At 45.0% G+C, this 17,513-nt stretch overlaps 1 protein-coding gene across 2 annotated transcripts in view; it reads left to right on the top strand.

Moving 5' to 3' along the window:
• The first annotated feature begins 1,391 nt into the window (after window positions 1-1,391).
• Cdh3 (cadherin 3) overlaps window positions 1,392-17,513 on the top strand; it is a 46,187-nt gene continuing 30,065 nt past the window's right edge. The window contains exons 1-3 of one of the 2 annotated variants that reach the window (XM_077793132.1): window positions 1,392-1,439; window positions 1,648-1,768; window positions 8,460-8,462. In XM_077793132.1, the coding sequence (XP_077649258.1) occupies window positions 1,392-1,439; window positions 1,648-1,768; window positions 8,460-8,462 (172 nt within the window). The remainder of the gene's footprint in view (window positions 1,440-1,647; window positions 1,769-8,459; window positions 8,463-17,513) is intronic. The other variant, XM_026404516.2, reaches the window with a different exon arrangement.

Raw genomic sequence — 17,513 nt, forward strand, 5'->3', positions numbered from 1 at the left:
AACCCAGACAGTGTGGGCACAGAGCCAAGGTCAGGCAAGAGAGAGGAAGGACTCCTCTCTGTCTACCTCTTGGCCAGAGGCCTGTGAGAAGGACGGGTAGGTGACCAAGTTAGTCCTTGAAGGCCAGAGAATCTATAATTGAACTGCCCAGTCCCCTCCTCAAACCCTTAAATTTGAGTGGGGTGCATGGGGATGAAGAAGCATCATCTTGGGGTTCTCAAGGGAGCAGGGGAAGGGGAGGGAGGTTCAAGGAACTAGGGTGTGAGACTAGTCGGGAAAGCTTGTCTCACTGGGGAAAGGACATGTGGAGTGACTGAGCCTCAGAATCCTTTCTATGCCCAGAACCCACTTGAGTGCGTCGAAGAGGAAAGCCCTTCATGTCTAACGTGGTGGAAAGAGTAACGTAGAGGGAGTCCCAGCTGCTCCATTTATCTCCCAGCAAGAGTGTAGGAGAGATCTTTGAAGAGAGAAATCACTGCACAACAAACAGTTTTTACTAGATTATGTCCAGTATTTCAGATCAATAAAAACCGCGTTTAAAAATTTACGTTTTACATAAAATTGAGAAAGCACTATTTATATTAGGGTGATGTTGCTGGAGATGGTGGGTCAATCACCAATAACCAGCCTCTCGCCCTTTGGTACTACTAGGGCTTCCAGACTCTGGGGCCTTTTCTCCCAGCCTCCATTTGTATATCTGTAAAACGGAAGTCAAGATTCTCCTGCAAGTAGAATCAGATTCGGTAACGTGGTTCCTGGGGACCTCACCACCAATTTTAAACCCCAAGTCCTCCCGGTTGCGGGGGAGCGGGGGGGGGGGCGGGGGGCGGAGGGGGAGTCAGGGGAAGTGGAGAAAAAGGGAGAGGGCAACCTCCACTGTAGCCGGGTGTGGGGGACACACCCGGCCTCCATCAAAGCTTTGGATAACTGTGCGCCTCCGGGTGCATGAATGAGGAGCCTCTGTTTCCAGTAGTGTTCAGATGTGTGTCTACTTTTTTTTTTTTTTTTTCCGCTGTTGCCGCAAGGCAAAGAACCATTTGTCTTCTGATGCTGCGGAGGTTGAGGAATGGAGTGGGTTTTCTTTTTTCCCTTCGAATCCAGGACCTGCAAGACTGAAGAGTCCCTGCAGGAAAAGCCCCTAAAAAGCTGAAGAACTCTGGGGGTCACCAGGGACGACAAGAGGGGCTTCGAGAGTGCCTTCAGCACGCCGGCTTCGGCCCCACCTGCGAGGGGGCGGGAACTTGTGACGCTGGACCAATCAGCGCCTACCTGCGCTCACCTGGCCTCCTCCCGCTGGCTCCCCGGAGTCGCGGCGCTCAAAGCGGCTCTGAGAGTAAAGCTGAGCACAGTTCTGCTGTCGCGGCCGCTTCTTCATCCTTCTCTCTCCAACCATGGGGCTCCTTAGTGGGCCTCTTGCGTCCCTCTTCCTACTACTCCAGGTACTCCTGTGCCTTGCCCTCGCCCTAGTCGGGACTGCTCCCTGGAGGGCGGGCGGGGTCTGGACACCACGGCGGCGTCGGGAGATGGCCGGGCTTGGCTCCTTGGGCCAAAGTAGTCCTGAATACCGGGTAAGGACTCCTCGGAATAGGGTATGCAGGTCCGAGCACGCAGTGACCCGGCCTCCCTCTTTCCCCCCTCTGCCTTCAGGCACAGGTTTGCTGGCTGCCGTGCGCGGCCTCGGAGCCGTGCCGGGTGGGCTTCGGGGAGTCTGAAGTGCCCTTGGAGGTAGGAGGCAAGGAGCCAGAGCCCAGCCAGGCGATGAGAAAAGGTAAGACACCTCCCCCCCCCCCCCCCGGAATCCTGCTCTTGTTGAAACTCCGTGCGGGGAACCACACGTGGTTCGCTGCGTTGTGATCTAGCACGTTGTGTTCAGGGTAGAGTAGGGGACTTCTGGCTCCTACTCAGAATCGGGAAAGACACTGAAAGCCATTTGGAGTTTGGGATGGGAGTAAATGTCTAACGGAAAAGGCTGGACAGCGTAGCGCCCTCTAACGTCCAGCTCCTCCTGGCCCCGCAGCCACTGCGTGCCTTGACCCCTTGATGCCTGGCGGCTGATCCCCCTCACCCAGCCCCGACGTGGAAAGCTCTCCCCGACTGGCCTCAGCAGAGGAATGCGCCGTCCACATTCCTCCCCAACCCCCGCGCAGGTGTGGGGATGAGCCGTGCCCCGGGCAGCCCCCTTCGCCCCTCTAGGGCCCCCTTTGTGAACCGTGCTTTGTGTCTCCGACAGACAGACGGGGTCTGTTTCTCTTCTCCGCGCTCCCCTCCCCCGTCCCCCTTCTTCCCGGGCAGCTGGAATGCACTCTTAACCCTGCCCTTCCCGGAGGGCCAGCGTGCCTGCAAACGGCCTGGCACACCTGGGCTGAAGCTACCACGCACAAAGGATACCCGCATCCCCCAAAGTCTTGGTAGTGGGATGCTAGATCACTTGTGCAGGAGGAGAGTAGTGTCCCAAGCCAGTGGCCTTGGGCTATGGAGACAGTGGATGAGAGATCAAAGCACATTTTTGATCTTCTATTACTATTCTCCTCCTGCCCTCAAAAACTTGAGTGGGGGGTCACTTTGGTGCGGAGAACAAGTGTGTCATGAGACCCAAGCAGCTGCCAACTGGTGGGAGGTTCTTTCCCTCCAAGTGGAGAAGACAATGGGGGTTTCTCCCTGGGATCAAACCCAAGTTCTTAAACAGGGGTGTAACCCAGGATTCTTGGGTGGAGTTCCAGAGAACTTGCCTGTGCATTTCTCTGAGGAGGGATTTATACTTTACTTGGCTTTCAAAATATTAAGTACCACTGGCTCCTAGTATTTTCCTAGTACTTTCATCAGTGTGCTCCTTAACTTAGGTGCAAGTGCCCATTGCTTAAATGTGGGGTGTCAGTGCTGGGAGACCAATGGCTCTCCTTTGTTTCTGCAAAAGAGGATTGAGTGTCCTTGAGTCTGTAAAAGGCTTAAAAGAAAAGAAAAGAGAAAAGAAAAAAAATCTTTTCCCAAATAACTCTGCACGTTGACAAAACAATTAACGGCCAGGCTCCTAAACCCTTGGCTGTAGGGAGCCGAGTAGAGACATTAAGAGGCCATGCCTCATAAACTTTAAATTCTTGCACATGAGTTTATTACTGGCTGGCTAACAAACTGCAACTGAGCCAACCTGTAAAAATGTTAACTCGGGCAGGGCCCCAAATCCAATTCCGGCTCCCTGAGGAAGCTTTATTGCTACCCAGACCTGTGCCAAATCTACACCCCTCCCCCCCCCTCCATTGTCAAGTTCTCTGCTCTAGTCTAAAAGCAGGCTATGGTTTTGAGTGTTGTCAGTGCCTTTATCTTTTTTACTGAAGCAAGAAATATCAGATTAGCCGTCACTTCACCAGGCTTGGGGTTGCTGGGGGGAAGCAGTGATCAAGTTTTCCATTTCATGGTTGAGTTGGCCAGTGCTTCCCAGTGACGTAAGGCATTCTAAACCTTTTGAGGAGATTCAGCTTTCTTGGATGTCTGGTTTATGATTGTGAAAATGGTGGGCTTGTGACAGGAACACACCTGGGTTTAAAAACAAAGCGTGGGTTAATGCGCTTGGCTCACCTTGCCTCTCTGCTAATATGACTGGTTCTTGGGGCAGGCTTCCTATGAAATGGGCTATCACATTGTCTTTAAAGGCAACTTTCTGGGCCAACTGGCCTCTATAAGTTGACATTTCCCAAGCCAGGTGCAGTGATGTGCACTTATAAATCCCACCTACTTGGGAAGCTAAGGTAGGAGGATCTCTCAAGTCCACAAGTTCAGAGGCAGCCTGGACAACATGAAACTATCATCTCACTCTCTTTTTTTTTTTTTTTTTTTTTTGGTACCAGGGATTGAACCCAGGGCACTTCAACCCTGAGCTACATCCCCATCTCTTTTTATATTTTATTTTGAGACAGGATCTTGCTAAGTTACTTAGGACCTCACTAAATTGATGATGCTGGCTTTGAATTCGAAATTCTTCTGCCTCACTCAACCTCTTGAGTTGCTGGGGTTATAGGAATGTGCCACCGGTGCCCAGTGAGATTCCCATCTCTTAAAAAGTAAATACAATTAAAAATTTAAACTCAAATAGAGAGTCCTCAACAAAAACTATGGGTATTTCTCCCCATGGTCTTCAGTGACCAATACACCCATCCCACTGCCGTACTCTTAAAACGTGCATTCTAGTCTGAATTCAGCCAGTTGAAAGGGTTATCCTGCAGGCACATACAAACTCTCAAGATTGGCCAAGCTGACAACAGTTTTCATATTGCTAAGAAACAGTTGCCCCTGTTGTTTGCCCCTGGGTTATGAATATTACGGGTGTCTATGAAGTTGAGCTCAAAGAAATTATCTGATATAATTAATGCCTTGTTTGCATGTGTTTCTTCCCCTTCAAAGTCCTTCTACAACTCTGAGCATGCTTTATCCTCCTAACATTCTCTTGAAGCAGGAAAGGTAAATATTAAGTAACTTGAGCTCTTAATCTCAGAGTTGGAACTTCAGAAACTCTGAAGCCCAGCCCTGCAGAGGTTTTAAAGGTGGGGAAACAGAGGCACATATGATGGATTCAGTTCTCCAGGCTGAACAGCTCATAGATTTTTTGGAGGCTCCCAGGCATGGCTTTTACCTCTTGGTACGTGTCTAGGACATGGTATTTAATAGGATGCCCAGGAGGTATTTGCACAAATCATGATGATCTTATGAAGCTCAGCCCATTTTACAGAAGAAATCTAACTGGTTGTGGTTTCACCAAAGTCATTGTTGTGGGGACCAGCGGGGATTTAAATGAAAGTTTCTGACTCCTACTTAATACTAGAAAGTAGGAAGTGGATGGAAAGAAGTGGAATGCTGGAACCCTGAGTCCCACAGCCACCAATAATAACCCCTAGACATTTATTCCTTTCTGTTATAGGGTTTTCCAAAAACATTTCTGTAGAGGGAGCTGGCTTGGATACAGTCTCTGAGGATCCCAGTGTGGGGGCATGACTAGACCAAGAGTAAGAGATTAATCTGGAGAAATAGAGCAGGAATGTTCCCGTACCCTGACCCCTACAAGTCTAGGTTCCACAGTTCTTCAGGTGTGGCCTGGAAGCAAAGACAGAGAGGTGGGAGGTGGGAACTTGCCTGGGATTCAGGTAGTGATTAGGAGTGAGGGACCTATGGTGATCTCTCCATCCTTAACTGTGAGCTATTGAGAGAAGTAGCTTAATGACGTAGTGATCCAGGACATCAGCGTGACCCCTCAGCAGGTTCAATGAATCCTCAGTCAGCCTTTGGGTATGATGGAAACCTAACCATAGGGAATGTCAAAGTTCAATAATGAACCTGAGCATGAGTTAATTTGAAGATGATTATTTTTAGTGTTTGATATAAAATTGCTTTTCAGTTCGGAGCCCCTACTCTGGGCTCTGCCGTTTTCATTCTTTCAATAAACATTTATTTAGCCTCTGTGATTACAGGCACTCTTCTAGAATTGTGCCTAAAGCAATGAACCAAACAAAGCCCTTGCTCTTGGGGAACTTACAGTCTAATGTTAGTTATTTTCTGTGTGTATGGCTATCTTGAAAAGCAGGTGGTGGTAACTTCCCCTTAGCTGTGAAATGGGGTCACTGGAGCAATCGGCAGTAAGGACAGGTTTTAAATCCTGGTTGGCTGCCTCCACAGTCTCTGAGGAATGAAGGTTGGGGAACTGGGCCTTTGAGCCCAGCTGGCTGCCTTCCTGGCTCTGCAGCAGAGTAGGGTTAATTGTGGAAGACACCGTGCTACATCGCCATCGGTTGTGCCTGGGGAGCAGGTCTCAAACCTCTAGTCTCCCTTCAGCCTCCTCACATGGCACTCTGTTCCTAGGCTACCGTGCAGGTGTCCTCTCCTTCCTGCTTCGTAAGGAAGGCATTGTTCATAATGAGCAAGGAGTTCCTGAGGCTGCAAACTATTGCTCTGCAAAGCATTTTGAGGATGACGGGAAGAGAGGGAGAGAAGGACACAAAACGGCATTGCCAGGCTCTCAGATGCCCCTTCCCTCCAGCTAGCCACCATTCTTCCTTTTGTGTGTGTGGCAAGGATGTAGGTACTAGAGACTGAACCAAGGAGTGCTACCATTGACTATGCCCCCAGTCCTTTTTTAAAAATTTGAGATGGGGTCTCACTAAGTGGCTGAGACCGGCCTTAAACTTGGAATCCTCCCAACTAAGCCTCCCAAGTTGCTGGCATTATAGGGCTGTGCCACCGCACCCACTTCAAATACCATAGATTAATTTGCCTGTATTTGAATTTTACGTAAGAATCATACATTATATTCTCTTGGATCTGGCTTCTTTCACTACACATTGTGAGATTCCTGCATAATTCTGGGTACAGTTGTAGTTGCTTCTCACTGTTCAGTAGTATCCTACTATTTGACCATGTGTGTGTTCTGTTGATGGACATGGGAGTAATGTTTTTGACTATTACTAATAGTGCTCCATCAATTTTTTTTAAAAAGTTTTTTTTAGTTGAAGATGGACATAATACCTTTTTAAAATTTTATTTATTTATTTTTATGTGGTGCTGAGGACCAAACCCAGTGCCTCACACCTGCTAGGCGAGTGCTCTACCACTGAGCTATAGCCCCAGCGCTCCATCAATTTTTTTCTCTTATTTATTGTTGGTGGTGCTGGGAATCAAACCCAGATCCTTACTATGCTAGGCAGGCACTCTACCACTGAGCTATAACCCCAGCCTTTTTTTTTTTTCTCTAGACAGCTAAGTTGCTGAGGCTGGCCGTGAACTTGCAATCTCTCTGCCTTGGCCTCCTGACTAACTGGGATTGCAGGTGTGCACTATATCTGAATGTACACGTCTTTTGATGAAACTATGTACCCATATCTGTTAGGTATACACCAAGGAGCATAATCGCTGGGTTAAATGAGGGTTGCCTGAGGATCCCAGCACTGTGGTCTTGCCCTGAAATGTCAGCTTTTCTCTGTCCTGCAGTAGCTGGATCTCTTCTGGATTCTCCAGCCCCAACAAGTCTTCTTACCAGATCCACCCTTTCTGGACTCCTGTGTCTCATCTGGTCCTATGTTCAAGGATACAGGTCTTCATTATTTACTTGTTCCTTTGTGTTGGAGGAGAGTATTTTCCCATTATTTGCCCTGAAACTAATGCTTGTTTCTTTACCCCAAAGTAGGAAGGAAATCTGGAAAGGGCCATGAATTTCTTAGGTGAAAACATCTTCCTGGGTGAGATTTTAATCCTCGCCAGTGTGGAGGAGGGCAGCAGCCTACTCATTTGGCCAGTATGGTCAAGTTCAGCTCCTCCCTTATTATAGAGAAGTGAAGTGTCTGAGATCCAAGGCCAAGTTGAAAGGGTCATTCAGCCAACAAGTGTCTGCATATCTCCTGGGTGCTAGGTATTCAGAGGTAAGCAAGGCTCACTACTCTTGGCCTCCGTGAGCTCCCGATTAGAGGAAACAGTTTTCTTCAGGCAATTTTTTTTTTCTTTTTCTTTTTGTTTTGTTTTGTTCTGGGCATTGAACCCAGGTCCTTGTGCATGCTAGGCAAACTCTCTACCACTGAGCTACATCCCCAGCCCACAAGACAACTTTAATAATGAATCCTTCATTCAACAACTCTTTAATTGAATGCCTACTAAGTGTCAGGTATTGTTCTAGGTCCTGGGTATATATTAGTGAACAAAATGTCCAAAATCCTCCACTTATGTGCTTGTGGAGAGTCAGATAAAATAATTACTGGCATGTGTGATGTGTATGAGAAAGATATTGAACAGGAGATGAAAAGGGAATAGTATAAAATCCACTAGCAAGGGTTGCCGACGTGTTTTTTGAGAGACCTATAGGAAGTGATGTCTGAATTGAAGCTGAGGAAGAGCTGGGGAAGTAGGGGCGGCTGGGAACGTGCTGGCAGGGGAACAGCAAGCAGAATAGATTCCAGGAACTTAAATCATTTAATCTGGCTGAACCATGGAGCGTAAGGTGGGGGGAGCCAATGAGCAGCAGACAGTGTGGAGGCAGCTTGAATTGTCTCACCCCTCAACAGAGGTAGCACCGCAAAACTTGGGAAAGGCAGGAGAGACATTTGAAGCCCCTGTTGTAGCCCCATGGAGGCCAGTATTCCCAAAGTCTCTTCTGAACCAGGACACTGGGTCTCACCTCCAGCATCCTCTCCCTTGACGGTTTGCAGACTGGAGGATGCAATTGACTGTTGACTTCCCTGCTCATTTCATTTAGTTACCCAGCATCACCAGCACAGGCAGCAGAGCTGGCTTGCAAGGGCTGACAAAATATCAACCTAAATACCATTTATTGAGAGCTTACTGCATTCCAGAATCACACTATGTACTTTATGTAATAAGCCCCTTTAATCCTCCTGAAAGCATCCTGGGGTGGGCAGAATTGACCCCATTTAACTGACTTGGAAACCTTGGCTTGTAATTTTGTAATTTAGCCATGGTCACCCACCTAGTAAGTTGTGGAGACAGGCTTTGAACCCAGGTCTGACCCCCTAAGTGTGAGCTACCAATCATTTGGGAATCTTTGTGGGAGTAGGAAAAAGATTGTGAACCCCAGCCAAACTAGAGGAAGATGGGAAATAGTTAACTTCTGACCCAAGAGCTTTGAATTCCTGTTCCCTCCCAAGGCCTCTGTTAATCACCAGAAGCTGGAGTGGTGGGGGCCCTTCTGTCCAGTGAGCTCTGGCCTCCCTTTTAGGATGGGGGGAGTAGGGAGGGTTCAGATACCAGGCCCCATATCACTCACACTGACAGCTCTCTGCAGACTCTGCTTCTGTTTGTTCCTCATCTGTCTTTCCTCACCCGCCCCACCCCCAAACCTGGCTCTGAGTCCAGGAGCTGTATGGTCTCTGTCCTGCTTTCTCCCCTCCCCCAGCCAAATCCTGCACCTCTGCCCCCCCCCCCCATTCTGGGTTACCTGGAGTGTCAGTAGTCTGCAGACTCCCCCAGCTACTGAAATCCCTGCAGGCTGCAGCTGCCCTGGTCCTGCTGAACTTTGGGAAGCTGGGGTCCTGCTGCTTGGGCAGTGCCTGACCCTCAGGAAGCAAGCCCAGCGGACAGATGCTTTTCCCCCTCCATGCCATCTTTGAACTCACAACTCTGAGTCTGTCATAGTCTAACTTCTGAGGAGAGGGCTCAGAGCCAGGGCCACACAGAAAGGAGGTGGGAGGGATGGTGGGCTGCTGCTTCCCTCATGAGGCCATACAGAGCCCTAGGAAGGACAGATCTGTTTTCTGGTAGGACTCTGGTGACTTAGGGGTTAAGTGGAGCAACTGGAGCTAAGAAGGTGCAGTTCCAGCCTCTTCTCTTGCTCCTCCATCTCAGTAACCCCACTTTTGCTGATTTAAGACTACGCAAGAGGGCTGCAAGTGTAGCTCTCTGGTATCAGTGGTAGAGCATGTGTTCAGCGTGCACCGGGCCTTGTGTTCAAGCCCCAGCACCAAAAAAAAAAAAAAAAAAAAAAAAAAAAAAAAAAAAGTACCAGCTAAGATTAGTTTGGAATTATGTTTCTATTACCAAGAAACCTTGAAAACCTGTATTGAATACTTGGGAAAGTAGGTTTACTTTGCCCAGGGTTCAGACCTGTGGGTCTCACATTTGCTTCAGGAAGTCTCTGATCTCCTGGAATTTGTTGTTTACAGGAAAACTCTCCCTTTTTTCTAGGAAGATTCCTCCCCCCAAATTTGAGGACTGTGGCAAGGCAAGGGCCAGTCATTCTATAGATAAGCAGGAACTACCATCCAGAGAAATGGTTCCCACCTGGTCCATTCAGAAATTCTTCAGACTCATCAAACCTAGCAGCAGGGACAGGACTATGGTGTGCATCTGGGCACTGGTAAAGGAAAAGGGGATTGATTGTAGGCCTGGCTTCTAACCCCAAACTCTGTGACCAGAGGCAAGTGACTGTGAGTCCCAACCTCCAGCCTTGAGGCTTTAACTGTCCTGTGTGGGAAATGCCTCCAAGGCCCTGGAGCTCTGAGGAGGTGGGGCTCTGCTCGCAGTGGGCCCAGGTAGAGGACAGCTAAGGCTGGCAGCTTGCTGAGCTCCCTCTGCCCAGCGAGCCCCATCTTGTCATAGCTTCAGGCAGGGGGAAAATAGCTACTGAGGCTCTCCCCAAGCAAGCCAATACAGGACTCCAGGCCTGGATCCTGCCCTCTCCTTATGGAGTCACTTCAGCCAGTGCTTCCCACTAGGCCTTCAGACCTGCTGTTTTCTTGTCTTTTATGGTCTTTTTCTGCTTCCAGAATTCTCCTGAATTCCCCAGCTGGGACTCAACCCCATTCCCATTGGCTTAGCCCTGCCTTTGGCTTCTGAGTCAATAACAAGTTTAGCTGATGATCAAAATTGCCCAGGGCTTTTTATTTTTTTTTATCACTCCACCCCCATATATATTAGTTTATATTGTTTGTGAAGATCTTATTGGTTGGAATTTTTAATTAATCCATAAAATATGTTCATTGAAAAGACAAAGTTTTTGCAGTAAAATATGTGGCACTTACTATGTGACAGGTATCATTCTCGGCATTATACATGTACTTAATTCATGTTGTATGTATATAATTATGCTCATTTAAGTTTTGAACATCCCTTGAGAGAATTACAGATGAGGAAACTGAGATCCAAACCCTACATAAGATCATACAGCTAACTGAGTGAGTAGTAGAGTTTGGGTTCAAATCTCAGTAGTCTGAGCTGAAATCACTGGATCCTGATGCCTGTTCATAGAAGAAAATCGGAAATAAACACATAATGGTTCTTCTCTGTTGAGAGCCACAGTCAAGTCGGAATGATGCCTAGCATTTTTCCAGAGGGAATGGTTGAAAGGTGATGCCAGCGAGCCATTAAGATGATGACTGAGTTAACCTGTATATAATTGCTGTGACTGGATGATGCTAAATTGAAACGGGCTGTGTATTGACTTGTACATGGACCCTGCTCCAGCAATAGGGCGGCTCCAGGAATAGGGCTGCTCTTGCTGCTTTGTGGCAGCTCTGTGGCTGCTCCGCTCTGTGGCTGCTCGGTTATTTGTGCCCAGCCAGACTGTAGCACTTCTCTTTTCCCATTCTGTTCCCTAAGGGCAAGGACAGTTAATGGTTTAATGTGAATCCTTCTAGACCTTTTTCAGTGCAAAAGACTTAAGTATGCATACAGGGTTTGTAAAAGCAATTGGACTAAGTCTTACTTACAAATATTATTCTATAACTTGTTTGGGGAGGTGAGGCGGAGAGGTAGTTATGGGGTTGGGGGACATTCTACCGCTGAGTTACAACCCTGGCCCTTCTTGTTTTATTTTGAGATAGGGTCTTGCTGAGTTTCAAAGGCTGGCCTTGAACTTATGATCCTCCTGCCTCAGCCTCTGGAGTAGCTGGGATTGTAAGTGTGCACCATCGTGCCATGGTACAACTTGCTTTGTGTGTGTGTGTATGATGCTGGGGATTGAACCAGGACCTTGTGCATGTAACACAAGCACTCTACCAACTGGGCACAACTTTCTTTTTTTTTTTTTTTTAATATTTATTTTTTAGTTCTCGGCGGACACAACATCTTTGTTGGTATGTGGTGCTGAGGATCGAACCCGGGCCGCACGCATACCAGGCGAGCGCGCTACCGCTTGAGCCACATCCCCAGCCCCACAACTTTCTTTTTTAACTTAGTCACAGGCATCTTTCTAGACTGTGCAATACAAATCTATCTTGGTTTTAACCACTCCACAGTCTTCTATATGGTGAATGGACCATTATATATTTGGCCAGTCCTCTATTTTTATCTTTTACAGATGTGGTGGTAGGGAGGAGTTAGGACAAAAATTGGGAAGTGTTTGGATTTTTAGAAATCCAACTATCGAGAATTACCTTATTAGGAAAGACTGTCATAGAAAGAAGATGGAGTGAATTGTGCATCTTAACCCCGACCAGATAAATTGAGCTTTTCTGGTTGAACAATGCCCTTAAACAGACTGTGCTGTGAGCTTCAGATAAGGTAACTATTTCATTAAAAATCATTAGTTTTCACAGCAACCATTGTTTTATGACTTAATTATCTGCATAATGTTTCAAAAGCTTTTGAAATCACCAAAAAAGATTTGATTTTTTTAAAATTGCATTACTACAAGTAAACTACCAAGGTTATTATATTGGTTTGAAAACATAGCATTTAGACAGAACAAAAATGCATTTTTTTCCTTCTCAAGTTTTTCTTAAGATTTCAAAATCTAGTTAGCAAGGGTTTTGCTGAATAGAAGGTGATTTCCATTCTTAAAGCAGACACTCATTTCTGATCTCATTTCCCCCAGCAGTGACTGATGAGTTTTTCTTAATCCCAACAATTGCTGCTTCAGTAAACAGTCTTGTACAGGCGGTTGCATTGATATAAAGGACACATTCTTAAAAACCTCAAAGAATTCATAACTCTCATGACTGGAGGCTTACGTTTTCATATGAACATATGTGAAATGTATGTGTGGGGGGTGGGAAAGCTAGGGGGTGCTTACAATTCAATAGTCTCTCCAGCTTTTTTTTAATTATGTGACTTTGTGTAATTTCTTTAAATTGGGGGATTTGCATTTCTTTGAACTTTCCATACAGTGTGAAACTTTAATATTTATGGCACCATTTTATTGATTTATTTTTTATGTGGTGTTGAGGATCGAACCCAGTGCCTCACACAGGCTACATAAGTGCACCACTACTCAGCCACAACCTCAGCCCATATGGCACCATTTTAAATGTCTACAGTTGGGGTTTACATAAAATCTACTATAATGTATGTGTGTAATATACATAATGTATACAGTGCTTGAGCTGGGATCTAGAGCACGAGACTGGTTGAATCTGTCATTTACTGGCTGTGCATCCTTGGGCAAGATACTTAACCCCTGTGTCTCAGTTTTTCTCATCTATAAAACGGGAATAATAATAGGGTCTCATATAGCTGAAGTGAGGATTAAATGAATTAGTATATGAGACAGCAATAGTCAGTAGATCAATGTCAGGGGTTAATGGCAGTAGCAATCGTACTTTTACAGCTGGAATATTTTGTATGCATATTTCTTTTGAATTCCTAGAAGTGAAACTGCAGGATCAAAGGACTTTCATTCAACACTTTATCGAACAGCTACTTTGGACCAGGTGCTGTGCTAGGGGTTGGGATACAGTGTTAAGCAAATTCTGACAGTACGTTTGCATATTATGCAGACTTGTGGGGGAGACAGACAAGTAGATAATCATCAATAAACATATAATCATAAGTTGTACTTAATTCCACGGGAGAAAGTTGCACACAGCTAGAAGAGTTTTCAACAGGGAAAACTGATCTACTTTGCAAGTGTAGAGGGAAAGTTTCCCTGAGAAAGTAACTTTTGAATCTAGAGCTGAGAGATATTAAGAGTTAACTAGTGGGAATACAAGAAGACAATGTTCCAGACAAGGGACAGTGTGCACAAAAACTCTGTGGTTGGGTGTTCATGGTGCCTTTAAGAAGAGGATAGCTGGCTCAGCAACTTGGGAAGCTGAGGCAGGAGGATCACAAGTTTGAGGTCAACTTCAGTAATATAATGAGATCCTGTCTCAAAAAATAAAAGGATTGGGGTTGCAGCTCAGTGGTTAAAGTACCCTTGGAAAGAAAAAAAGAAGAAGAGGAGGAAGAGGAAGAAGAGAGTATCAGCAGGAGGAGAAATGTGGCTAGAAACTAGAGATTGGAATTGTATATTAAAGATTTTGTTGTTATCCTAAGAACAGTGGCACCCCATTGGTGAGTTCCAAACAAGGAAGTACTCTCATTTCATCTTCTCAAATGTACTGTACTAATGCATTTTTAAAAAAATCCTTTCTAAATGGAGATTTTTGCATCTATTTAGACTAGTGATGATGTCATATGGGGATAGAAGTAGAAAAGCCTAAGTCTTGGTGATTGACTGGTAAGAGGAAATGTAAGGGAGAAATGGTCGCTAACCAAATGCCAGGCACTGTGCTAAGTACTAACTTATTTAACTAAGATAGTTATTATCATCATCATTAGCACTTCATTGCTGTGAAAATAGTTCCAGAAAGATCATCAAACTTGTCCCAAGTCAATGTGAAACTGAAATTTGAGCCCAGACACTCTGACTCCAACTCTGGGCTGCTTCTGATGCCCAGATTTTAGGCTTGAGCAGCTGAGTGTATGATATACTGTTGGAGGGTGAGGGAGAAGCTAGAAAAAGACCATATTTGGGCTAAGGTTAAAAAAGTTCAAGAATTTGGTTTTTGACATATTGATTTCAAGAGACCTTTAAAGCATCCAAAGGGAGATATTGAACAGACAGAAATATATGTTGGTCAGAGGAAAGATCTGGACATTTGAAATTTTGATATTTACATAATTTAAAGTGCCATCAAAGAGCCATACCAATTTACCTATGAAAAATAAATGGAAGAATCAAGAACTTAAAACAAACAAATTGCCTTCACAAAACCAACCTCCAGAAACTGATGCAGTACACATGACAGGTAGGCTGGAAGCAGGGAATATGGATTTTTTAGAAATTCACCAGATGATTCTGTCAGCTATGTTTGTGAATCATTGCTCTGTGACAGCAGTAAGTCATTGTGAAGAGCTTGCTGTACAGAAAGGAATAAATTGGGGTCTGGGGATGTACCTGTTTTGCTTTTTAAATCACTAGGTGGTTTTTCTTTTCTTTTTCTTTCTTTTGATATTAGGAATGAACCAAGGGTTGCTTAACCACTGAGCCACATCCCCAACCTTTTTTTTTTTTTTTTTTTTTAATATGAGAGCAGAATGATCCCCAGCCCTTTTTATCTTTTGAGACAGAGTCTGCCTAAGTTGCTTAGGGCCTCACTAAATTGCTGAGGCTGGCTTTGAACTTGCAATCCTCTTGCCTTAGCCTTCTGAGCTATTGAGATTACAGGTGTGTACCACAGGCCCAGCCCTAATTTTTAATCTTCATTTTTAATACTTCATCTCAGCACATCTTGGGCTATAACCAGCCCCTGGGTACGTATATTCCTATTTTAGAGACTGAACATTGCCATACATGGGGATAGACACCTGGAATCCAAACAACTCTGAAGGTTGAGGCAGAAGGATTGCAAGTTCAAGGCCAGCCTCAGCAACTTAGCAAAGTCCTTAGCAACTCAGTAAGCCCCTGTCTCAAAAAAAATAAAAAAGGCTGGGGATGTGGCTCATGCCCCTAGGTTCCTAGGTTTAATCCCTGGTACCAAAAAAAAAAAAAAAAAAAAAAAAAAGAAAGAAAAGGAGGAGGAGGAAAGACTGGGCATTAAGGAGGGCTTACATTTATTGATAAAGTGCTTACTGTTAAACAGTTGAAAGTTAAATGACCTGCCCAAGGCTGCAGGGGTAATGTGCAATATTTTAACCCACTAAACCTTTAATTGCCAATGCTGCTGTCCCAGGTTGATCACTAGGATCGCTCTGATCAGGATGGGAGGCAGGGAGGGGCAGATAACAAACCTCATGTTGAGCTTTGACAAATCAGCTGTGTTCCAAAGAGTGCTGTGGAGCGTGGCCTGTCCTTGGTTTATCTCTGGGGATTAAAGGGGAGGACCAGCCTCCGGAGGGTAAGGAGGAAACTGAGCGATATAGCTCTTCCAGAGAGCTCTCAGCAGAGAATAAAAACTCTAGAAAGAACTTCTTTCTCCCTTTTCAACAAATTGTGTGGGTTGCCACATGATTATTCTAGAGGGGAGGGAGGATCACATATAATACTGATTGCAAATCACATATGTGTTGATTGCGGAAAAACTGGAAGATGAGCAAAATCTGGTCCTGCTCACCGGCTGTCATCTTTGCCTAGAAGATGCTTGGTGATAGGGGAGAGCCAATCTGCTTTTCTGGTACCAGGACTTAGTCCTATTTCTCATTTGTACAAATATGAAAATATTAATATTTTATAATTGTCAGACCCAACCTATAAATGGCTGTTTTATGACCTGTTTTTCACCCCCCCCTACAGAGCATTTTTTTTTCCTGGGTAGGTTTTCTTTTACAACATTTAAAGCCGTAGATTACACATTTGAATGCCTGCAGCATGGCATGATTCAGTATTCTGTTGAAAGGTTATTGAGACTTTTGTCTTCCAATTAAGTAATAGTCATGAAGATCTTTCAGGTATGGTTTTGTCCCATCTGGGATGACTTCAGGCACAATGTCTGCATCAGAGGGTTTATTTACGGCTTCTTGATTGCCAAAAGAGTGTCAATTTGCATTCTTCCCTGCTCCTGGCAATGTATAGCAGCAGGTGGTTCCCAACTATTCCATAGCACTTAACCTTTTAATAAGTATTTCTTAGTAAGTGAACTCTTCCTATATATAGTTTTACTAGAAAATGCCAGAGTCATCATTTTGGGTATTTTGTTTTTTTGGTTTTTTTGTTTCTTGGGTTTGTTTTTTGAACTAGGGACTGAACCCAGGGGCCCTTAATTACTGAGCCACATCTTCAGCCCTTTTTTTGTATTTTATTTAGAGACGAGGCCTTGCTGAGTTGCTTAGGGCCTTGTTAAGTTGCCAAGGCTGGCTTTGAACCTGTGATCCTCCCGCCCCAGCCTCCTGGGCCACTGAGATTACAGGCGTGTGCCACCAGCCCAGCTGAAATCTTCTTTCAAGTCAATTCCATATACTTTCCCTCTGTACCTTCTTACACCAGTTCGTTAAGAGAAGGTAGTAATAGCTATAAGGAAAAGTCTCTTTGCTTTATGACCTCGATATGTCTCTAAACCAAGCTAGAATAGAGATTTCCTAGGCAATTTCTCCTCCCAGTTTCCAAATTGCCCTTGACCACAATGTGATCAAGCTGATGTCACTCTTTTCTTCTAGTCAAAGTGCCCAGGGGTCAACAGGAAAACTGGCCAAGACTGTCCACTTGATGGACATCTTATCCCCCAAAAGATAGATTGTTTTATTTTGACAGAACATTTAATAGGGTTGGACATTGGAACTATATAGCATCTTAATGTTGTGGCTAAGAAGACAGATTTCTTTCTTTATTTTCTTTATTTATTTATTTATTTATTGTCGGTCCTGGGGATTGAACCCAGAGTCTTATGCATGTGAGGCAAGTACTTTACCAACTTGAGCTTTATCCCCAGCCCCAAGAAGACAAATTTCTGACTTCAAGGAGTTTCTTTGAAAGTTTGGAGGTATGCAGGAAATTCCAACCTAAAAACAGACATAGAACATAAGAGAATGAGTCTTCAGTCCAGTATTCATCAGTTCTTACAAATCCATATTTAGAAAAACCTTATTTTTTAACAAGTTTAATACCCCAGAGACTGGATTCTTCTGGCCCTAGTTTTTTTTTTTTAATATTTTTTATAGTCGTAGTTGCACACAATACTGTTATTTATTTATATTTATGTGGTGCTGAGGATCAAACCCAGGGCCTCGCACGTGCTAGGCGAGCGCTCTACCATTGAGCCACAACCCCAGCCCTGGCCCTAGTTTTATAGTGGCATCCAGTTTGGGACCTGAGGCTAGCCTTGACAGATGGTCTT

The sequence above is a fragment of the Urocitellus parryii genome, chromosome 15 (assembly GCF_045843805.1).
Source record: "Urocitellus parryii isolate mUroPar1 chromosome 15, mUroPar1.hap1, whole genome shotgun sequence".
NCBI classification, from domain to species: domain Eukaryota; kingdom Metazoa; phylum Chordata; class Mammalia; order Rodentia; family Sciuridae; genus Urocitellus; species Urocitellus parryii.